Source organism: Pantherophis guttatus, chromosome 2 (assembly GCF_059756535.1).
Source record: "Pantherophis guttatus breed Tessera chromosome 2, ASM5975653v1, whole genome shotgun sequence".
Lineage (NCBI taxonomy): Eukaryota > Metazoa > Chordata > Lepidosauria > Squamata > Colubridae > Pantherophis > Pantherophis guttatus.
Window position 1 is genome coordinate 158,402,144 of NC_142064.1, and position 23,663 is coordinate 158,425,806.

Here is a 23,663-nt window from a genome sequence, read left to right on the forward strand (position 1 = left end):
CCCATAATAAAATGTAACGCCCTTTACCTCAGCTGTGCAAAATATTTTCCCAAAGATGCTAACTAGTAGTGGAGCAGCAGAACTAACCTCATTTCTGGACATGTCATATCTCCAATCTATCCATGTTGAATATTAAGGATAGACTATGCTTGCTTGCATTTATACCATTGGAAATGCTACTTTAACAATCAATTATGAAATATGTTTCCAAATCAGAGATTCAGAAAGCAATGTAACAGGACTAATACCAGCTCTACTTCTTAGAGGTCAGTGGCTCTCCCTTGCCGGCTTTATTTTTTTACTTATTCTCTGAGCCCAAGCTAATTCCTCAGGGAAACCGTAATTTATTTTGGCCTGCAAACTAAATATCTTCTAAAGAGCAAATTACTAAAACAAAGTTACTAGTAAATTTCAAAAAAATGAAAGTAACGACAAGCCTTGTACAGAATGATGCTGTAAGAGCTGCTTAATCATTGACACAATAAGTGGTCTTTACTTTATGAAATATTTATTTCAAATAAATATTTAAGTTTCTAATTTAGAGCATTGTCATAGAAACACCAGTAAGAAAATATGGCAGCATAAAATAGGTTAGTTCATAGCTTTCAGATGCATTGAGTTCATAATTAACCTGTTTTTGGTATTAGGCTTTCAATTAATTAATTGCAATTAATGCAATTAATTAAAGCTCCCACTAAATTAGGTGTTTATGGAGAGTGGACACAGAGAGATACAGCATGATGAGAAGGGAGAGTCAGTTCTACTGTGTTGAATCTACCCATTTTGTGAGACAGGAAGAGAATGTCATTTGTGTTCACCTCTAGTAAAACCATCTTTGTGATTGTCCAGCAGTAGGTGCAACTGGACTGAATGCAAGCATTCATTCTGTAAATATTCTTTACTATACTTTTAACCCTAGTATATAATTGGTTTCTTATAAGCCATTCAAAGACTCTCAAGAGTCACTGAATTGGAATAAGTAAATAAATGCATTCAAATAACAATTTAGTGGCTCTGATGGATGCCACTGACACCACAAGAGAATAAAATGGAAAGCTGAGAAGATAAAAGTTAAGTGAAAAGAGTGACAGAAGAGCTGAGGTTTAAACAATACATCCAAAATTGATAAGACTCTCATCTCGTTACATCTTACATTTTACAATTTTTAATTGGTTGAGAGAACTAATTAGTCGTGCAGAACTTTAGAATTTGTACATTGCATACCCATTTTGTAATTCAGCTATAATCTATTGACATTGTTTTTGCTGATGCCCCATGACTCAGCTAATCTGGTTCACATGAGCTCACCAAAAACCTGAATTCTAAGAATGTGAGATTCTTGTGAGAAGAAATCAAAGTCAAGGAAACACCACAGAATTAACACATTTCTAATGTATCTCACAGAAAACCAATAGTATACAGTGTAGCAAACATACGTCATGTGTATGGCATTTAATACAGATTAATGTTGCCCCTGCACACTGGTCTGGATGGGCTTTCTGGCTGAGGAATAGCAGAGACTGCACCATTGGCAAAAGTTATCTGCTAAATCCCATCAAGTTAATACTTCTTAGGTCTGAATTTCTGGTTAGATCATTGTTGTAGAAAATAGTTAAACTATTGACAACTAAAACACAAGAGACTATGCACACAAACTCTTGAATAAGGTACTCTAGACTTGAGCAATCTGAATTTCTAGTGTGTTATAGAACAGGATTTTGTTTGCTTTGTACTTCCATCAAATCTGACTTCATACAGAGCACAGAAACATGAGTGAAATTAAATTTCACGTTGCCTACAAAACCTGATTGGTACTTCTATTACAGCATATTTTACTTGCCATTATTTCAACTCTACATATCTTCATCTAGAGAAAATGATACAATACTGTATATCATTACTGGGCTTACTGTTAGAAGCTACAATATTCCCTTTCAATGCATCTGTATTCAGTAGCAACAATTCAATATGCCAGTTAAGAGGCAATCCACTGAATAATTTAAATGACATATTTCTACATCAAAGTTTGTGATAGCAATGTTGATCTGCTGTTTGCAGGAAACATTTCAGCTTCCTGACGTTTCCAGATTCCAACTTCAATCATGCAGGGTGGATTGAAACCACTTCATTATATCAGATAAGCCCCTGCCATCTCGTGCACTGATCTCAACCACAGTGATAATCTGTTTGGCACAAGCAATGATATCTTGAATTCGGAATAATGACTTCATCTCCACCAGGGACATGTAGCATGGTAAGTCACTAGGATTCAGAATAGTGAGAAAAAAGGTAGTTACACACCCATTTCCATTTTGAGCTGATAAAAGCCACTAATGTAAGTCTTCTGTGTGGAAATTCAGCTTAATTTTCTTACATTTTGTTGAAAATGAGGAGGACAGGAACTGATGTTAGCTGTTCAGCAGAAAGGACAGACAGAAGCTGGACACAGGATGCGGAAATCTGGGTAGGGTTGGCAGCATCAATCATATACTGCAAGAGATAGGGAGCCATATACTTAAATAATATCCTAAAGTACTGTATAAGCTTGTTTTCTTATTTCGCTATTTGTGCCGTTTGCCATGGGAAAACTAGAAATACATAAAAATTTGGTACAATCTGAAATCTATACTTATAATCTATAGACAATAGGCTGTAAGACTATATTTTTACAACTCTTTAACCCCTTTATTCGGGATGGAGTTGGAGCGATTGAATGGAGCTGAGAGGTTTACTGGCTGGATGCCCTTCCTGACACTTACCGGTATGCAGAATTCGCATAGGTATCAGGAAGGGCATCCGGCCATTAAACACATTAAACATTAAACACTCTGCTCCATTCAGTCACCCAACTCCACCCCAAATAAATGGCTTAAAGAGTGAATGCTAAATATAATATATGCATACCTACATATAACTAATTTGTTTACCCTATATACAACACTTTAAATACAGGTTTAGAATTATATTTTCTTATAAAGGAACACCAATTGTGTCTATCAGCCCCACCAGATCTGGCAGAAGGGATATTCTCCAAATCCCATTGATTAAAGAGCATCACTTGGCAGGACCCAAGAGATGTGTCATTTTGTAGCATTGCCTGCCCTTTTGGCGCATCGTTCTTCCCAATATTAGATCATCCCCAAACTTGGCTAGTTTCTCCAGAGTCCTTAAAACCTGGCTTTTCTTTCAGGTATGTGGCTGGGAAGTAGTTGTGATTATGAGTTGTGCAAATTTGTTACTGATTGGTTTAGCCTTTGCTGTTTTTCATTTTTTCTTTCTCATGTGTTTTTATATACTGTATTTTGTGTTGCACAAAAAAAATCTGAAGACCAGATTAAGGATCATCCTGGAGACAATTTTAATCTATGTGGTTGCTGAGAGTCGAGACACAATACTGACTTGATGGCGCACAATAAATTTTATTATGTTGAAGTTTTCATTGCGTTAGTTATTCAGAGTCACTTTATATGAGATAGGGATCATATAAATCTAATCCTTAAACACTCTAGCCTAAGAAATAAGAGTGGGAAATTTACTTAGCAACAATATCCCTAAACATTTAGATTTATATATTAAATATATGTTGAGATTATAAATCCAATTGAGATGTCCCAGAACATCTAGAATCGCTTAAAAACCCTCAGAATATAGTTCTAAACTTAGAAACACGGTTGTTAAGAGAATCTGGCTTCCTCATTGACTTTGTTTGTCAGAAGGTTGCAAAAGGTCATCACATGACCCAAGACACTGCAACCATCATAAATATTAGTCACTTGCCAGGCATCTGAATTTTGATCATATGACCATGAGGGTGGTGCAACAGTCGTAAGTGTGAAAAACAATCAAGTCACTTTTTCATTGCTATTGTAACTTTGAACAGTCATAAAAGGAATAGTTGTTAAGTCGAGGACTACCTGTATTTATTTGACATTTTTGCCCACTTACAGCAAACAAATTTTCAGCAGGTTAAAATCTTAATTGTAACAAAGTACCCATGGCACAATTATAAATTTAAACTAAACAACAAAAGTAAAAAATAAATTTAAAAAATTACTGCTCAAGTGAAGAACAGAACAACTAGCCAATAGAAAGAATAAATAAATTGCAACAAATCAAAAACTTTGAATAATGCTATCTTCAGTAGTTACCAAAATAAATAAATTAATAAAAAGGAAACTGATTGAATGTTATGGGCAAGATGTTCTAGAGCAGGGATGTCAAACTTGATTTCATAGAAGGCTGCATCAGGGTTGTGTTTGACCTCTGGGGCCCGGGTATTTGTGGCCGGGGTCGGCATGGCCAGTTCGACGTCACTCATCAAGGCTCCCATTTTTGGTCGTGACTTCCTACTGCAACCCTCTGCCAGCAAAAATGGAGCTCGGGGAGATCGCATGCAGCCCACCTGGGCTCCATTTTCGGTTGTGATGGGTTGGAGCCCTCTGCCAGCGAAAACAAGAGTCCAGGGGGGACATACATGGCCTCCCTGGCTCCGTTTTTGCTGGCAGAGGGCTGCAGAAGCCCGTCGTGGGTGAAAACAGAGACTGAGTGGGCCTTGTGCAGCCTCCAGACCTTCTTTTTTGCTGGCAGAGGGTTGCAGGAGGCCGTTGCAGCTGAAAATGAAGCCTGGGACCTCCATTTTCGCTAGCAGAGGCACTATGGGCTGGTCACTGTTCCCAGTGCGGCCCCACAGGCCAGATCTAAGTACCCCGTGAGCTGGATCTGGCCCATGGGCCTTGAGTTTGACACCCCTGTTCTAGAGCAACTTAATATGGTTGAGGTTGCATTTGGGAGTGTTGTGGGCCACATAACAGCCCATGGGTTTGGCACCTCTGCTCTAGAGTGCCCTGTAGCTGCACACCAACCACATTTTTAATAAGCATGTTCCCACTCCCAAAGGAAGAATAGAGACAAAGTGGTAGTATCACGTGCAAATGGGTCCAGGGACAGTCTCTTGAGGAGACACACCACAGGCACTTTCAAGGTAGCTGACCTTAATTTCCTCCCTCACCCAATCTGTTCCCTGTCTTCCAGATACCTGAAAGAGCCAAGAGAGCGAGAGGGATGAAGCATACAAGGGAAAACTAAAAGGGCACACTATCAATTTCATTAAAGTTCAAAGGATAGAAATCATTCTGGGTAACATGGCTAGATGGACCACAAAGAATCAAGATTTTGATGAATCAGAGTAGCCTTCACGAAAATTTGTGTTAAACAGTCACAGGAGTAGCACACAGATAGCCCTCAACTTACAACTGATCATTTAACAGTGTTTGTAGTTATGACAGCCTTCAAAAAAATCTACTTATGTCCCATCCTCAAAATTATGACTGCCATTCCCCCTCACCCAGTGATTGTGTGCTTGCATTTCAGGGGCTTGGCAATCAGCTCATCTTTATGACCAGCTTCAGCATTCTCTGGTCATGTGCCCTTGATTTACAATATTTTTTGCCATTTTTTGGCAAAAACCACCTATGTAGTTTGTATAACAAATATGTGTTCCACTTAACAACATTGATGACTCACTTTACAATAGTTATGAAAACAATCACAAAATCAAATTAGATCACAAGGTGCCTCAATTATAATAGCAACAACTTACAACCAAAATTCCGGGTTCCACTGAGGTCCTAAGTTGAGGACTAGCTATATACATCTTTCTGCCTTCCGTTCCTTAAATGTCTGTGCCAGTGCAAGAGGTCAGACTGCAAGACGTCAGAGGTTTTATGGCAGCTATAAATCTTACAACAGTACAGCAATGTGAAAGTCCAGGAAAAATAAACAAGGAGCCTGGGTTCCATGCAGACAAATCCTAGTTCCAGGAATCAGAGCTAAGTATATTCTTGTACTGATCCAAAATTCAGTCAGGGAATCAAAAACACGGTCGGAAAGTCAGGCCTAAGAATGAGAAGTTGCTTACCAACAGAAATCTGATCCACAAGCCCTTCTTTTATAACATGATTCAGGCTTGCCTGTTTCCAAAGTCAAATCTCTTTTGAGGACCCTTATGAAGCATTCACCCCTCTGAGGTGAGAGTCCCTGATCACAAGGTGCCATTTAAGATGAATATTATACTCCTATTGCCTATACCAGGCATCTGGGTCTTTAACCCAAAGAGCAGATTTTTGAGAGAGCAGTGTCACTGCCCTCGCACAACCAGGTTTTGGAAATAAACAGTACACTAGATCTGCATGTTCATCAAGTTGTAGACAAGAAAAGTTTTATAAGGACTGCATCGCAGCTGACAAACCTATGCACTGACACATGTACAGTACCAGTGGGCCAGCTAAATAAGCTCCCAAAGCCACAGCCTCCAAGAAGATCCAGATACCCTCTAGCTCAGTGAGTAGCTGCTTTACTTCCTCCCTTTTTCTGCCAAGCGTCTGCCATTGATCTGCTCACTTATCTTCATCCTCCCAATTTACAACATTGCACTTTTTTGCCAACTCCAATATTATAGGATAAGCATGACCACAATCACCCAGAATCTTAAACTCTACCAAAAATAATTCTAAGTAGTAGTATCCTTCCAATCTGACCTCACTCTCCCTTTCAAAAAAACATTCATTGTTTAGCACCATCTCTCATTCCTTTGCATCCATATAAGAAGAAAAGCTGGTGTGCCACTGGTAGAAGCTAAAAGGCCTCTGTTCTTGCACCCCCCCCCCAGTCCACTTTTAGCAGCCCTCTGAACTTTTAACTATCGACCAGCCCCAGAATAATCATATAATCCTAACACTTCCCTGACTCCATAAAAGAGCAGGAATCCCTCCAGGATAAAGAAAAACACCATATGCAGATATGAAATACACATATCTAAAGAAAATTTTCCTTTATGGATTTCACACAGGATCAAACCCCAAATCAGGAGCATCTGCACAGGAAAGATACATGTTAAAACCAGCATGTTCACAAATCTCCTTGCTCACATCAAGGACTAGCCCCTCTATAAAACCAAGCCTCTGGACCCCATTTCCTATGTAGTCTACCCCAAAAGCAAATCCCTTTGTTCTTGGGAATAAAATTGGATTTCTTTTCTCACAGTATGTCTGGATTTCATGTTTTCATTTGTTTTTGTGCTACCCTGGCTCATAGGGCCCCAAATTATTCTTCTAACACCATAAAACTGGTTATAATCTTGCAAGTTTATTATAAAAATACCACTGAATTATACATAATACATTAATGAATGCTCACCAGGACAGCATGGCAGTCACTATAATAACTGGACCAGATAGGACCCATGCATCCTCCTAGCTCTCGAATTGTGATCTTCCTTCCTATTGGGAGATCAGTAAGATTTGTGCCTACCTGCAAAAACACAATCATACAAACATATACACAGATGTACAAATGAATTAATGTATAACAATACCATAAACTACAATAGGTCTTATTCCTAAGAATCTGTGCACACAACTGTAAATACTATCTACTCTGTTAATTAGGTTCCTTATCCTGATATAGTAATCTAACTCTCCTAATTCTAATGAGAAAGAGCAAAACCTGAATATTTTTCCATAAAAAGTTCTGGTATGCAATATCATGAAGTTGTTTTCAGGATCCTCAGAAACCTGAGCTCTATTTTCAGTGCAAGGTCTGATATAATTCAGTAGTGGCAGAAGGCCTTCTGCTTTCATTGATGGTATGTTTTCAGGACTTAAATATCCAAAAATATCCATGTCATATACATACTATTGAGCTATGATTAACATGACTAACATTTCCACAGGTAACTTGCCTTTTCCAAGAGTGGAAAATAGCAGCAGCTGAAAAATCATAAATTGGAGGGAACATGATAATAATTCAACAATTTATTTATTTATTTTTCACATTTTTAAACTGCCCATCTGCCCAAGAGATGAATGCTATTGGGTAAATACATAATAACAAGCCACAGATGGACATGTCCCATACCAACACACATTATAAAATATAATGGAAGGAAAATCATAACAAATAGAGAGAATAATAAAGTTTGTCCCAGAAGAATTAATTCTGAGGGCCACCTACTGGCTTTAATTACATGAGGCTTTAAAAACCTGCTTTGAATGAAGACAATCTGAAAACAAGCATGAACTTGATGATTAGTAATTACATTGCAATAGTGACAATCAACTATAAAATTACAGTTAGAGCAGCAAAAAAACTTATTTTTTAGAGGTCTCTGTAATCCTGTAGTATTATGATGCACAATGTGAACTGAACTTTAGTTAAGTCCTACTGGTATAGTATATCATAAAATGGTATAGTGTGTACTGTCTAGTGAACACACTAAGCCAACATTCACTATCTTTATTAGAAAATTTGTAAAGATTTAATGAAGTACTATCAAAGTAATTGATGTTACTTCTTTTAGCAGTGACAACTTGCAACAAATGTTTTCTGTTTTCTCTTTACAGAACTACAACTAATAATATGATTGTGTCAGGTGATGCCATAGTATTTCAACTAAGTTAATGTCACAGCTTTAACTTGGATATTCCAAAATTCAGTTTTCTTCTGCTTCAGTCATTTTGATGTAGATCAGGGGTGGTATTCACTTACCTTCGCTACCGGTTCGCAAATGTGAGTGTGCACACACTCCCTTCACTTGCATGCGCAGGGCCTTCCGCGCATGCACAGAGCATCAAAAACGTGCATAACTGGGACGTGATTACGTCCAGGTGGGTAGGCGAAGCCACCCGCAGCTACCACTATCGGTTCACCCGAGCCAGATAGAACCGGCTGAATACCACCACTGATATAGATTTATATGTATTTTACTATTGTTTTGTTGCATGAGCCACATTCATTTAAGCATCAGCTCATGGACAGATACCCTGCCATTTTCCTGATAAATCTGCTGACGCAGCCCAAAATTTGGTTTTTTCAATTATTGCAAGGTGAAAGCAGTCCCATTCTTTATGCACTCTTCTGTTAGAATGCAGTATGAAATCCACAAAAATCTTTCGAGCTCATAATTCACTTCTACAAACCTGTGTCATGGAGGGAAGGTTCCAAAAGAGGCAACCAACTTTTTACTTAATTGAGAAGAGTCCCTCAAATTCATGCCTGGATTGTCATCAAATTAATTGAAACCATCTAATTCAACTTGAGTTGATTATCCTAGGCTTCACATATTTTCCACAGCAGAGATATTAAATACTCTCAATGTTCTATAAAGACATGACACTGTGCAGTTTTCAGTATTGTTTGTTTAGTATAAAGGTACTAGGCTAGAAATCATGAGATCTAGTCTTGCCTTAGACATAAAACTAACTCGGTGCCTTTGGGCAGTCATTCTCTTAGACCTAGAAGAAGGCAAGGATAAACCACTTCTGAAAATCTTGCCAAAAAAACAGGGATTAGTTTAGGTAATTGCCAGGAGAAAAGGCTGACCTGAAGGTATAAAAGAGCTTTCTCTATTGTTTACTGAAAATACAAACAAACCTAAGCATACATCATGTGATATCCTACACTGCACCTATTAATCCACTAGGCTAGCAAAATATATTCAGTACCTCAACACCACACCATGGCCATTCCCTCAGCAGTTTGTACAGTCTGACTAACAATACTCTGCCAGCCAGCTTTTCAGCCATTAGACAGGCTGTGAAGAAAAGAGCCTAATGCAGAAGGCATATATCTCACTCTTGCCCTATAATATTGAGAAAAGGGGAGGGAGAACAGAAAATTCTGTTTAAGGGTACGTATATATTAATGTATGGATGAACATGAGTCTCCTAATTCTGTTTTCCACTTCCTCATATATTGTACCTACCAGCTCCAACTATTTATGTGGGCTCAATTCTATACACCAATCAACCCTGATCTATTCAAGCAACAGTGCTTAAAGAATTTCTTTCACTGGAATTCTTTTCACCAAAACTAGTGAACCAAAGATAATAAAAGCCATACCGTTGGCAAAGTAGCTGGTGGATCTCCGAGGTCCTTGGCACCACATTTGGAGCTCAGCTGTATAAAAAAGCCATTAAGGAAGATGGTAGGAAAGAATAACATTCAATACAATAAGATATAGGTTGGATTGAAATTTTCCAGAATAGCCTTTCTCAAACAATACTCTCAGATGTCTTCCATTGCTTATGCTTATCTGGGAATTATGGAAATATTTCTCAAAGATCATTACCTGGAAAACAGCAGGATATGAGTAGGAAAGGCTGCTCAAGGAGGAGATCCCATTTACACCCTTGCCCAATACAGCAAGGACTTAATATTCTGTGTCACAAAAACCTACTTTCCAAACATCAAGCAGCCATTTTTTAATTCCATTCCTCTCTCTGACTCTTAACTTCATGCATTAGCCCCAAGATTCTTACAAGAGAGGCCAAACCCCTATAATTTTTCCCCGGGGTGTGCATTTAACGATTTAATATTGTATTGTATGCTGCACTTGGAAAAAGTAATGGCAGCGGATATTCCAAGCCTTCCTTTTGCATTTAAACTTCATTAAAATTAAATATAACCGACACGGGTATTTTTTTTTTCTTTTTGCACTGTCATACATTTAATGGATGCCCTCTTCAGTCCCATTTAAAACCACAGTTCAGCAATCACAATTTAGTCATCACTTTCTGCAATCTCTAGAGGCCACCCTCACTCAGTCCTATGCATCTCTGCCCTTGGCAAGGCAGAGAGGCAAGGAGCACCCACCACCTCTCCTCGCTCCTTTCCTTTCCACTTCCTCGCCAGGCGCTCCTCTACATCGTCCGCCTTTGACCCAACGAGCCCCGCTTCCCCCTTCCTCGCCGGGGCCCGAGGATATTCTGCAGCCGCTTCACCAGCAGCGTCTTCCCCACCCCGGTAGCCCCGAGAAGCAGGCAGCAGAGAGAAGTACCACAGCTTCCCGCCATTCCCATAGCAACCAAGGCCAGACCGTCCGGTCGCCAACGTTCTTCGCAAGCGTTCCATTGGTTCGGAGCGACAGCTGGCTTCGTTCACGCCTCAACCAATCGCTATAAGGCTTGCCGCCGGAAAGCCCGCCTCTCCGCTGACTGGAAGGCGGAAGCGGGGCCTAAATTGCGGAGACGTCGGAAGGGGAAGAGCGGCGGTCCAGCCTGATCTTCAGCGGGGAGGACAATGGGGCGAGGAGGGGGCACCTTCGAGCGCCTTTTAGGTACCGAGTTGGGGGGGATAGAGGGGACCTTGGCCTAATCCTGCCTCAGAGGATTAGCCTTCATTTTAACGCTCGCTGGAGCAGCGGGGCTGGGTTTCCTTGTTTCCCTTCGACCTGCCTTTCTTCAGCTCTTGTGCAAAAACCTTTCTGTAAATCGCGCCTCCCTTTTCTGGGATCTTTCGTGGCTTCTGAAAACCAATCACGGCTTTGAAGTGTTTTCCCTTTCGTGTCCTTCCCCACCCCCCACACCCCCAATATACACCCATATTGATTGTCCTGTATTTATTGGTAGGATCATTGTCCTCGTTCCACAGATTGCTAGGTTGTACTTCAGCGACAAAGAGGTCGGCTGGAGTGATTAATAATGTGATATTGCCCAGTGTCATGTGATGGGATTGCAGAATGACAGTATTATTCACTACTCAAGACTAAGTACTGGCTCTCCTTTTCATAAATGAGGGGTGGGGGGATCTTTTGACCAGCTTAATCCATTTTGAATGTATGGAGTGATATACAAATGTTTAATTTGGGGGGGGGGGGAGAAGTCTCAGTTCCTGTATTTGTAATTGTACAATGCTGCTGACCTCATCACTAACCTAGAATCAGGTTCTACAAGGTGACTGATTGTACCAGGAAATAACTGACTAAGTACTGGCTGAATCAAGGCAAATGTGATGTGTTGCATTAGGACAAATACCAATGGAAAGAAAATCTACATCTCACAACCACCACCACCCTTTCAACAGTCGACAAATTAACTGGTGTTTTTGTGTTGATGGGAAAAAGGCAATGATATTCATTTCCTCTTTAAATATAGTGCTGTATTTGAATATGGAGTGTTAGAATATACCAAAGTATACCATTCCAAAATATACTTAAATTCCTTCAAGAAATTTATAACATGACAGGGAAGGAGAAAAGACGGGTGAGAGAGTGATATGCAGAAAGATTAAATACGTACAGAAGCAGTTACATATAACTAGGATTTATTGTACATAAATGTGGAAAAAAGTACCAAAGTTTATGACACAAGGAAGTTTGGAGGAAGAATTAGAAAAGAGGAAGTGAATAGGTTATAATCTATTGTAAACTTGATGATGGAGATGCTAGAGTGGCCTGATTAAAGAAGTCTATTTATTGGGGACGATGAAGTAATTAAAGGAAGTTAAGATATCTGGGCAAATGATAAATGTTATGGTTAGAGAAGTAAATGTTAGATTCGACAGCTAAGAAGTCAGCTTTGCTGACAAAAACAATTTATAAATGCTTGCTAATAGCATACATTAAATAACTAATAGCTATAATTGTTTGTGATCTGAAGTTCTCATTCATCTGTAATAATTCCCGTCAGAACAAAAATCCCTTTGTCCATCAATTCTCTGATAGTGAATATAAATTTTAATTTGTGCCTGAATGACTTATCTTGTTATCTTGCAGATAAGGCCACAAGTCAGCTTCTGCTGGAGACAGACTGGGAATCTATTCTACAGATCTGTGATATGATTCGTCAGGGGGATACCCAGTACGTGCTGAACTCTACCATTTTATCATTTCCCCTATTTTTATGCACTTTATTGACAAAAGAAGCATTCCTTCATTACAATTAAACTTTAAGCAAAGAATGAGTGGAAAGAAACATGCTGCTAACACAGAAATTTGAATCTATGTTTATCCATTTTCTAAAGCAATGAATTTCATAGCTTAATTGTTTGTGTGAATAAGATTATTTTCTCATTTAGATGCAGTAAATAAAGTGCATTCTGATACTGTGTGTGAAAGAAAATATATTTTCTGCTATCCATTTTTTCCCCTTACATGCATGGCTATATCATACTCTGTCTGCTTTGTTAATTAAGAAGCATTCAACACTATTTTTTTCCTTTTTTGCGGTGCCCTTGTTTTGCTCATAGCTGCATCTTTTAAGCTCAATAATGGGGTGGGTTTTTTTTTTTTATGAGAAATAACTAATTTAAGATGCAGTTGTAAAATTGATTTATATTAATTATTTCATTGGCAATTTTTATTTTTAATTAATTGGCTAATTATTCCTAGAAAATCCCAGAACAACTTGGTGCTACTTGGGACTAAGCATATAGCTGGTTCCACTGTGGTTGGCCCTTTAGCCCATTATTCTAGGACATAGTCATTTGGGATATTTTCTTTGTCTAGGACTAATCTAGTCATGACTTTTTTTTGTTTTTCTTTTGTCTTGGTATATACACAGCCTCCTTCATCAAGTGTTTGCATTTTGTAGGTGATTATACTATGTTTCATGAGAGAAAAAATGTTATCTTGCGGCTTTCATTAGACTGAACTGGTTCTCTTTTTTCCCACATGAATTCCCAGGGCTAAGTATGCTGTGGGTGCAATTAAGAAAAAAGTCAATGACAAGAATCCTCATGTGGCGCTCTATGCACTAGAGGTAAGCAGAAGTATAATCACACTCCCAGGTCTCTGAACTTTACTTGGGAACCAACTGTTGTATATTTTTCATGCAGGTCTTGGAATCTGTAGTAAAGAATTGTGGTCAGACAGTCCATGATGAGGTGGCTAACAAGCAGACCATGGAGGAATTGAAGGAATTGTTCAAGGTAATAGCACTTAGGCCATTTTTCTTTACAGTAAGCTAAACTAGAGAAAAGTGTTATACTGGAGTGAGGTGGAATAGATTGACTTTGCTGTTATTTTTCCCCTGAAGGTTTGTGTTAATATTACATAACAAAAATACTACCTTATTTGACCTTTTTTAAAAAGTAAACAACACATAAAAAATGCCAAAGTCCTAAAAGTTTTATTTTTAAAAATCTGCCTGGGCCTTAAAAATTGTAATGACCTTATTCAAGCATAGTATGTTTATGCATTTATATATACACATACCAGATCTAACATATTTCAATTAGCCTGAAATAGTTTCCATATCTGTACATGTATTTGTATAGCAAAGATTTCAGCCTGAATAGTTGCGCATACTTATATCAGTGTATGTATTATTGATGCTTTCATTGCTTGAATACACTCACTACTGGATTGTTTTCTTCCTTATTATCATCACATTTTTTAATGTGTGGATTTTATCTATTAGTGTCAAATAAAACATAACACTTTCTATGCTTCCACTTTATCTCTAAAAAAAATAAGTGAAGAAAAATAAATGTTGGATAACTATGCAGGTCTTGTACTCTGATTTGCTAGTTCTTAAAAATATATAGATTTAATATATATATATATATATAGTATACACAAGTGTAGTAATGCTCCTGTAGCTAAGTGGTGGAACACATCTTTTTCCTAGAAGAACATTTCAGATTCAAATCCTGGTCTCTTTTTGCACCATAGAGTAACATGACTCCTCCCACAAAGTCCATTTTTACTGTTGCTCTCTTAACCCTAACCCTATCCAATTTAGATCTTTTCCTCATGATCTTTCCTGCCATACAGTATTTCAGCCTCATTCCATCAATGGTTCTTGATGGAAGCAATATACTATTATGCAAGGTGAGAATGTGCTTGTAACTGCATCTTCAGTAATGCAGAGGTAATCCTAGTGTTCAGGGAAGAGCATTTTTCTACAAGAGCCTTGCTGTACCTTTAACTTTGTTTTTTTAGCTTGTTGCAGCAGGAAGAACCTTACATGATTTTATGTTTGTGAGGTAAGAACAGTTGTTTGTGTACCAAAACACCTCTTAAAATTAGATTCAAATTTCTTCAGTGAGAATAAATGCTTAGGAAGAAATTATTTTAGGTCCCTAGTCATATTGTACATGTTTACAAGCAAGGACTAAACAAGGGGAAAGTTGGGTTTAGCTTTTGCTGCTCTGAGGAATGATGCATTGTGTATCAGTATCATAACTCAAACAGTGGAAGATTGCGAGCTCAGTTCTGCTGGCTACAGTGCCTGATCTTGACCCTTCCTATTATCTGCAGAGACAAGTTGAAGCAAACGTTCGCAACAAGATCCTGTACCTGATCCAAGCATGGGCCCATGCCTTCCGCAATGAGCCCAAATACAAGGTGGTCCAAGATACCTACCAGATCATGAAAGTAGAAGGTGAGGAAAGACAAGTAGCCTTCCATTGTGGTATTAAGGCCATTTGTGTGGGTAATATGTCTGCAGCTGGGAATTTGGAGAAAAATCGAACTTTCCATTTATTTATCAAATTTATATGACCTGAAAACCCACCTCATAAATTTACTGACATTATTAAAGTGCTGGTGGCAATTGCTTAGTGTTTCATATACTGATCATAGCCATTTCACTTCTTGGGCCTATCTCAGTCTTCTAATTCTGGAGCCACCAGATACACCGGCTTTCAAGTTCTATAATTCTTATCCCTTCTGACTCCACGATTCTGGACATAGTGACAATCAAAAATTAATCCCTTTGCCCTTGTTCATTGTCACACTGACATTCATGGGATTTAGTGGTCAAGTGATCATCTAGAAAGATTCTGAAGAGTTCTTGCAAATAAATCATGCCCTGTAAGCTCCCTATCTTTAGTTAGTAAAAAAAAGAGACTTTGAGGCTTTGCCCACATGAGGCAGAGCATAGGGAAGCATGGAGACAGTTGCTCATGTGTAGTCCTCAGACCAATATCCAGGGCCCAAGATTTGGCATGCAGTGGCATGACAGTGTTAATTTACCTACAGGTCATGTTTTTCCAGAATTCAAAGAAAGTGATGCGATGTTCGCCGCAGAAAGGGTAAGTATCCCATCTGGGAAAGTGGCTCACCTCATTGGGGGAAATAATTTGGACTTTTCTGTAGTAATTACATCTTGACTGTGTAGCATATATTTGTTTTGTCTCTGCTTTGATGACTGTTTCTAATGCTGAGAATTTGGGATGAATCAATCACCAGCATAACAGCTGGTTGAGGCAGGTGATAAAACACAGCCTCTACTCTTTTTTTGCTATCAGTACATTAGGAATTTTCCTAATTCTTCTCCACTCATTACTTCACATCTGAGAGTGATTTGTGATTGCAGTTATATTCAGACAGACAGCTAATCTTTTTTCAACTTGCAAATCAACAAAAAAATTAGTTCACACTGAACTTTTACTGATCATTAACGACACATTATATCACTGAATGTATTTCCTTTATCTGTAATGCATTCTAGCATAGCAGTACTTTTGGAAAACTTTGCACATTTAGGATCACGGCAAAGTGTTATAGTGGCCTTTTTTTGGTACTCTAATTGCTGTGTTTCTATGCGGTTAGGCTCCTGATTGGGTGGATGCAGAAGAATGCCACCGGTGCCGAGTTCAATTTGGCGTGGTGACTCGCAAGGTGAGTACTACTGCATCCTCTGATCCTGGGATCACATGCTGAATGTGACGCAAGGTTTCTGTTAGAGGTACTAGGAGAGAAGAGGGCATTGGCTTTATGTTTTCCTGCGAGATGTTTATCTTGGATAATCCTGATAATTCTGGTATGTTCACAGCATCATTGTCGGGCCTGTGGGCAGATCTTCTGTGGAAAATGCTCATCCAAATATTCCACCATCCCCAAGTTTGGCATAGAGAAGGAAGTACGAGTATGTGAGCCTTGCTATGAACATCTCAACAAGTAAGAGCTTATCTGTGGAAGGGGCTACTACATTGAGATTCTGAAAACAATGGCTGTTTGGGCACCTCTGCTTTTTGTATGTGTGGATTTTGCAGTGTGGGATTTATAAAAATGAATGGCGTAACATCTCCTATCCTACAGAATGCTGTTTCCAGAAAAATTGCTAGTTGGTTCATTGCAGATTATAGTTTAATTGTCACTGGGCCCCTCTGCTTTCTCTTCCCCATTCTGCTTAGCAAGAGGATAGTTCAGCAGCAGTCATGACCTTGTCCTTTCTATCCATACAGGAAGGGTGAAGGAAAAGGAACTGCTACCACAGAACTTCCTCCAGAATACCTGACCAGCCCTCTTTCACAACAGTCCCAGGTAACTCCTTGCCTGTTTTAGGTCTCTACTCATGTTTAATTTAATTCATCAGTTCCAAATAGTAGGTATAGTGACTGCTGTTTGTTCTGCCCATAGCTTCCCCCAAAGCGTGATGAAACTGCCCTGCAGGAGGAAGAAGAGCTACAGCTGGCAATTGCACTTTCCCAGTCTGAAGCAGAGGAAAAGGAAAGGATGGTTTGTGTATTGATCATGATTCTTTCAAGTTGTCACAACTAATTTTCATTAGTCATAACTAACATTCCTATCAATTCCTCATGCTTGGCTGCTTTGTGTTATTATAAGAATTTATTTAACAACTCAGGCTTCTGCTTTTTCCTGTGACAGCTTATTGTCCAGTTGTGAGAAATTTGTGCTAATGTCACTTTTGTCTCTAAGTCAAAGGGAGACCCTTAATTACCAAACAGAAGTCTTTCTGATAATCTCTCTCACCTAATCTACTGTTCACAAATGATCCAAAAATTGAATTCCTCAAGACTTTTCAATCTTTGCTGCATTCAGAAGGTTACAATATCACATTTTGTTTTCTGACATCAAATTATCACTGATGTACTGTATTTTAATGAAATATCCTCATATATAAGATATTGTAGTTCTGACTGTCAAAAGGATGCTTAACGCTTCCTCATAAAACTGTAATAATCCAGATTTGAAGGGGGAAATATGATTTGGAGTGTGTGGGGGCACTTTTATATGTTGATAACTCCTTAAAAATGTGTCTTCCTAGTCTTGTGTGTAATCCCAGGTTTGATTTATGAAGGTACCAAAGTGTGGTCTGAATTATCTTTTTCCCCTTTCAATCCTTACACAGTGCTACTCTTTTCTGTACTACATCTCTCATGCTGATAAACATCAAAAAGTAATTAAAGATGGTGGTCTTACGTTCTTACTTTTCCTCTGCAGAGGCAGAAAAGCACATATTCTACCTACCCCAAAGCTGAACCCACACCAGTCACCTCTTCAGCACCCCCAGGCGGTACCCTCTATTCCTCTCCTGTGGTAAGAACGCAGCCTTTGGCAGAGAATAGCCAGTAGAGAAAGTTTTTGGACCCCTGCAGGCTAAATACTTTTTAATTGGTTTAATTGGTTTATTGTATGCAAGTCAGAGTCAGGTTTGTGAGATGAGCAGCTATATAAATCTGATTAGTCAATCCCAGGAATCAATTTTGGGGCTTTCGGTGACTCTTAAGCCACTTCGTTTCTCATTTACCATGACAATTCAGTAGTATCTTGATCAGGCTAATGAAGGATATTTGGAAGATGAAAATAAGAATTTGTTTTTGCTCTTATCTGCCTTGCTTGAGCAGCTGATTTGCAGGTCTATTCTCAAGCATTTGATATATATTTTTAAAGGATAATTAGATTGTGAGATATTTTCATGATGTTAATCTTACTAAGAATAAAAAATCTATGTCTTTTTTCAGAACTCCTCTGCTCCTCTAGCTGAGGACATCGATCCTGAGGTGAGACTCCAATCTTTTTAAGTTAATGAGCTGGTCTAAATAATATCTGACAATAACTTGCTGGTTTGAATAATGTATTGGCAATAACTTACTTTCATTTCTCAATATTTCTGGGCAGTTGGCTCGATACCTGAATCGCAACTTTTGGGAAAAGAAACAGGAGGAAGTGCGCAAGAGCCCCACCCCTTCAGCCCCACTGTCTATGGGGGAGCCAGCAACCCAAGCTACAGAAGTCCCACCTGCCCCACTTAGTGTTGTGGAGGTAGGAACGAAACCCTTCTGCGTTAGTACAGTGTCACTCTCTAAGCATCACTCAGACTCAACCACATCAACCTAGGGTTTGGGGAATATTTATTTATGAACTGGGAGTAGCAGCGCTAAAGGAAAGTTTAAGAGTGAGTGCTAGGCTTTCTTTTTGGGAGTTGTGAGTTTGTTTCATTGTGGGTGCATCTATTCTGGTGTGGGGTTTACGTGGACAAACGGTAGTAGCCATCTTGAAGAACAAAATTAACTTTTAAAGAAGCAGTGCCAGGATTCTAAGGCAGGAGAAGGCAGAACCTGGGACTTCTGGTCAGCAGTTTCCAATCTCTTCCCCAGCAGCAATATCAGAATGGTGAGACAGATGAGAGCCATGAGCAGTTTCTGAAAGCTCTGCAGAATGCGGTCACCACCTTTGTCAACCGTATGAAGAGCAACCACCTGCGAGGGCGGAGCATTACCAATGATTCGGCAGTTCTTTCTGTCTTCCAGTCCATCAACAGCATGCACCCCCAGCTCTTGGAGCTACTGAACCAGTTGGATGAACGTCGCTGTATGTTATCAGAAGCTGTGTCCCTGATGTGTGATTTAAAATAGATTTAGAGTTCCCTTGCCCCCTGTTGAATCTTAGCAACCTAAGTGACTACTGCTACTTTTCGATTGGTGTGGGGTTAAAACAATCCGGTGCTTCCCAATCCTTCTGACAGTTCCGCTTCTGCTTTCCTCTTTTAAGAGTTTTGGGGAGGTGTGACTACAGTGGGGGCAGCAATGAGACTCCAGCCTCGTCTTTCTTTTCCACAGTATATTATGAGGGACTTCAAGATAAACTTGCCCAGATCCGGGATGCACGTGGAGCCCTAAATGCCCTGAGAGAAGAGCACAGAGAAAAGCTGCGCCGAGCTGCAGAAGAGTCAGAGCGTCAACGTCAAATCCAGCTAGCTCAAAAACTGGAGATCATGCGGCAGAAGAAGCAGGTGAGGCTTGGACCGTGATGTCCCAAGTTTGTTTGGAGCAAAGATTCATCCGCTATCTGAAAGCATAATGACTACAGTGCCTAATACATCCTGCGTTATTCCAACCTTTAGGAATATCTGGAGATGCAACGGCAGATAGCCATCCAGCGCCTTCAAGAGCAGGAAAAGGAACGCCAGTTACGGTTGGAGCAACAGAAGCAAACAATCCAGATGAGGGCACAAATGCCTGCTTTCTCTTTGCCATATGCACAGGTATTTGAGTGAAAGAAGACTTGGGAGGCCAAGAATTCCTTTTGCTCTTCCCTTTCCTGCCTGTAAAGTTTACAGGAACTAATCTTGATTTCTGTGTGTAGCTGCAGGCCATGCCTCCTGCCAGCGGAGTGATCTACCAACCATCAGGACCCACAAGCTTCCCAGGCACCTTCAGCCCAGCAGGCTCTGTGGAGGGCTCACCCATGCACACTGTCTACATGAGCCAGTCCACCCAGGGCAGTACAGGACCCTACACTGCGATGCCTGTGGCAGGAACAGGTAACAGAAGTAGAAGAAAGAAAAGGAGTGGGTGTGGATTTAGCCCAGCCTCTTACTAACAGGCTACAAAGCTCAGCCTAGAAGGATAACTTTCATCTCTTGTATGTTTATTTCAGATCCTGGCATGGTGACCACCTACATGTACTCCACAGGCAATAATAACACACAACCAGCCCCACAGGCACAGGCAGTGCCCACCACAAATCCTGCTTATTCTTCCTATCAGCCCACACCTACGCAGGGCTACCAGGTACGATTGATCTTGAATAGCCCCACATCTCACCCCAAGTCAGGAGACTAGCTCCTAGCATTCTATTGGTTGTGTGAAGACTATAAGCCAGTGTGGCGCACTGGTTGAATTAACTCTGGGAAAATCCAGATTCAGTTCCCTATTCAGACATGAAGATCACGGGGTGCTCCAGGGCTGGTCAAGTCCTCAGCTTAATTAAGGAAGATTTCTCTCTTCTTTTACTTGTGAAAAAAGCAGGCTTTCCCAGCTTTCTAGAAGCAAAAGGCATCATATTGTATTTGTATGTTGAAGCTTGTCTAGACTTTCCTTGGAAGTTTCTGGGTATCAAAATTTTCTGCTCAAATTTGCTATGTACGGGGCATCTTGTTCCAGCTATCTTCTTTACCCTGCAGAATGCAGCCGCCCCTTCCCAAACGCAGACAATGCCTGCCATGACACAAGCGCCCCCCCAGTCTGGAGGTACTATGGGTTACATGGGCAATCAGTCAGTGCCAATGGGATACCAGCCCTACAATATGCAGGTGAGGAAGTTGTTTCAATTACTGTGCTGTTTCCTTTGCTGAACATCATGAATGAGGTTATCAGCAGGAAGATTTATAGGGAATATGTAGTTATGTTCATAGTGATGGGAAAATTCATTTCTAAAGCCCAAGTAGCTGCATTTCAAGAAGGGCCACTTGTTGTGGTGCAAAGTTTGACACCCTTTTTTTCTGCTAGAACCTTATGTCAACTCTCCCTGGCCAGGAATCAGGTCTGAGTAGCCTGCCACCCCAGCAGCCTTACCTGTCAGGACAACAGCCTATGTATCAACAGGTAAGTCTTTGACCAAATTTTCAATGTAATCTCTTCCCCTCCCCCCACTCCAAAACAATACTAATGAATTTCTTGACCTTATTAGCATTAAGATAGTGACTCTATCAACCCTTGGACTAAAGCAGCAAGTGCTGTTAATTCTTTTCTATAGGAATTTCATTGAAAGAAATGCTGCCTTACTCTATGCTTGCTTCCATTTATTTTTTGCAGATGGCACCCTCCGGAGGGCCTCCACAACAACAGCCTCCTCCCCAGCAGACACCTCCCCAGGTGCAGCAAGTGCAAGGGGGAAGTGGAGAGGCTCAGCTTATTTCCTTTGACTAATCTCTTGGGTTACAAGGCAAGGGAGGGATGGGTTTCTAAAACATTGTAAAGCTATCATTTCTTGGTCACTGCTGTACTTGCTACACCATTGCTGTTCCTTTGTGCTGTTCCCTCAATGGGGAGAGAGGAGAGTTGAGCTGAGCCCTTGGTGTTGGGTTATTTCCCACTGTCTGTCTGCATTTTCCCATTCCACCTGTCTAAAATGCTGCCAGAATCAAGAATCTGTAACATCCTATATGCTGCTACTCAGCTATGGAGAGATAGTGGCCCACAGCCCAACTCACCTAGCTTTTCATTAGTTGGATAACAGAGCTTAGTTCTCAAGCAGTCACTGGTATGTAGACCATTCAGGAAACTTCTCTAGTTCGGGAAAATAGCATTTAAGCATGCTCTAGAGTCAGAATTTATGAGATCCAGTGTATGGCATGGCCCTGAGCCTGCATTCTCTCTCTCTCTCTGTGGTCACATCTAGCCAAACAAGTGACCTTCACTTTGCCCAGCACACTCAACTTCTTTCCTCACTAATTTTTGACATCTCTCCACCACTTCCCTCCATGTCTTCTGAAAACCCCTATCTTGAACACAGCCTATCCCAATCCAGTATGTTTTTTAAGTCCTCACCCCATCCAACCTATCTCTCCTTATGGCTTTGAAGATGTGTGTCTCATACTTAGTGGCTGGTGTAGACAGAATGGAATCAGTGACAATAAAAATAAGTATTTAAAACTTTCCAGTCTCTGCTTCTGTTACAGCCCTGTGCTGGTATTTTAGTCTTTACATAAATGTGCGTTCTACCAAATATGTCATTGGGATGTGATTACTGAGGTGCTCCAACAAGAATACACGAGATCACACATGCTGTGTTCCAGGACTCGAGAGAATTTTCACCATTTACCAACTGAAGAATTTGTAGAACTATCTAACTTTATATTCAAAAGTTTTGTATCCAAACAGAAGGGCCACGGAGGTGCAGAGCCCTGCACAAATCCTTCCACTGACCCACCAGGCCAATTGGAGCCAGCAGTTTTCTGACTTTCAGAGGCTTCTTCTCATCTCCGGTTAGAGAAACATTACTTTCATGCTCTTAATATCTTGGATGGTCTTCAGCCTGCATCAGCAAAAGTCCATCTAGGAAAGGGAGCCTCATTTGGAGGACATGTCTTCAACAATACTAAGCATACTTCAGTCCTTGATGAGTTCATAAAATTGGATTCCCTGTGTTTGGTTTTACATTCCGCAACATTCCAGGAAGTTCAGCATCTATCCAGTGATAGACTTTAGTATATTTCCGTTGAGAAGGTGCATTGATCCCTAAAGTAATGGCAATAAAGGCCTTGGCAGTTAGGCCTTAATCTAACTGCACACACTTTTGTTACTGCATTATGGTCTGCCTGTCTGTTTCATGCATCTTATGGTCTAAAAATAGGTCGATCTAAAAAGAGTAATTCCACAATAATTTTTTGAGGGGAATTATAGAATTCCTAAAATACACCTAGAAAGTTTTTTTCTAATTCAGTGGTACATAGTACTTCTGTGACAGGACTTGTGTTTTGAATGCTACCATTACTCTATAAGGAAGTGAATAAAAGATTCCTTCAGCCAATTCCTGACAACTTCATGTGATTCTTGACAATAATACAGAAGTGGTTTGTCATTGCCTTTCTCAACTTTCCAGTTTAGCCTACAGCTTTAATCTACCCAAGTACTAACCAGGTCCAATCTTAGTTTTTTTCAAAGTCAGCGTTAGCTGGCTGCTGTTGGCAATGAAGAATCATTAGAAAGAATACTTTCTGCTAAGAAAACTTCCTGCTATGGAAAATAATTAGTTTAACTGTTTTTTAATGCTGTAATGAATGGACAGTGGCCATTAGTGCAATATTCTTACAAATCCCAATATATAAGTGTATCCATGAACAGGATATGCAATAAGGCAAAACTAATATTTATTTTTGTACCGTGTTGGTGATAATTAGATGATAAAAATT

General features: G+C 39.9%; 2 protein-coding genes across 6 annotated transcripts; one reads left to right on the forward strand and one right to left on the reverse strand.

Annotated features, from left to right (window-relative positions):
• Nucleotides 1–491: 491 nt before the first annotated feature.
• ARL16 (ARF like GTPase 16) lies at nucleotides 492–10,947 on the reverse strand. 4 transcript variants are annotated; one of them, XM_087887102.1, is made up of 6 exons: nucleotides 10,762–10,947; nucleotides 9,898–9,955; nucleotides 7,195–7,308; nucleotides 4,991–5,035; nucleotides 2,375–2,490; nucleotides 1,996–2,262 (listed from the first exon to the last, which is right to left on the reverse strand). In XM_087887102.1, the coding sequence occupies exons 1-6, from the start codon at nucleotides 10,854–10,856 to the stop codon at nucleotides 2,097–2,099; spliced, it is 594 nt and encodes a 197-aa protein (XP_087743228.1). In that variant the 5' UTR covers nucleotides 10,857–10,947; the 3' UTR covers nucleotides 1,996–2,096. The 4 variants fall into 4 exon arrangements, with proteins under 4 accessions (XP_087743229.1, XP_087743230.1, XP_087743228.1 ...); XM_034412877.3 differs by having other exon boundaries at nucleotides 9,898–9,954; nucleotides 10,835–10,944; XM_087887103.1 differs by lacking the exon at nucleotides 4,991–5,035 and having other exon boundaries at nucleotides 492–2,262; nucleotides 10,762–10,943.
• On the forward strand, nucleotides 10,932–22,407 carry HGS (hepatocyte growth factor-regulated tyrosine kinase substrate). 2 transcript variants are annotated; one of them, XM_034412869.2, is made up of 21 exons: nucleotides 10,932–11,113; nucleotides 12,551–12,635; nucleotides 13,460–13,535; nucleotides 13,612–13,704; nucleotides 15,038–15,161; nucleotides 15,761–15,813; nucleotides 16,334–16,402; nucleotides 16,557–16,681; nucleotides 16,969–17,047; nucleotides 17,144–17,242; nucleotides 17,969–18,064; nucleotides 18,490–18,528; nucleotides 18,647–18,790; nucleotides 19,126–19,339; nucleotides 19,588–19,760; nucleotides 19,872–20,012; nucleotides 20,114–20,291; nucleotides 20,408–20,541; nucleotides 20,934–21,062; nucleotides 21,259–21,354; nucleotides 21,565–22,407. In XM_034412869.2, exons 1-21 carry the CDS (start codon nucleotides 11,077–11,079, stop codon nucleotides 21,676–21,678), a joined length of 2,298 nt encoding a protein of 765 aa, XP_034268760.2. In that variant the 5' UTR covers nucleotides 10,932–11,076; the 3' UTR covers nucleotides 21,679–22,407. The 2 variants fall into 2 exon arrangements, with proteins under 2 accessions (XP_034268760.2, XP_034268761.2); XM_034412870.2 differs by having other exon boundaries at nucleotides 19,129–19,339.
• The last annotated feature ends 1,256 nt before the right edge of the window (nucleotides 22,408–23,663 follow it).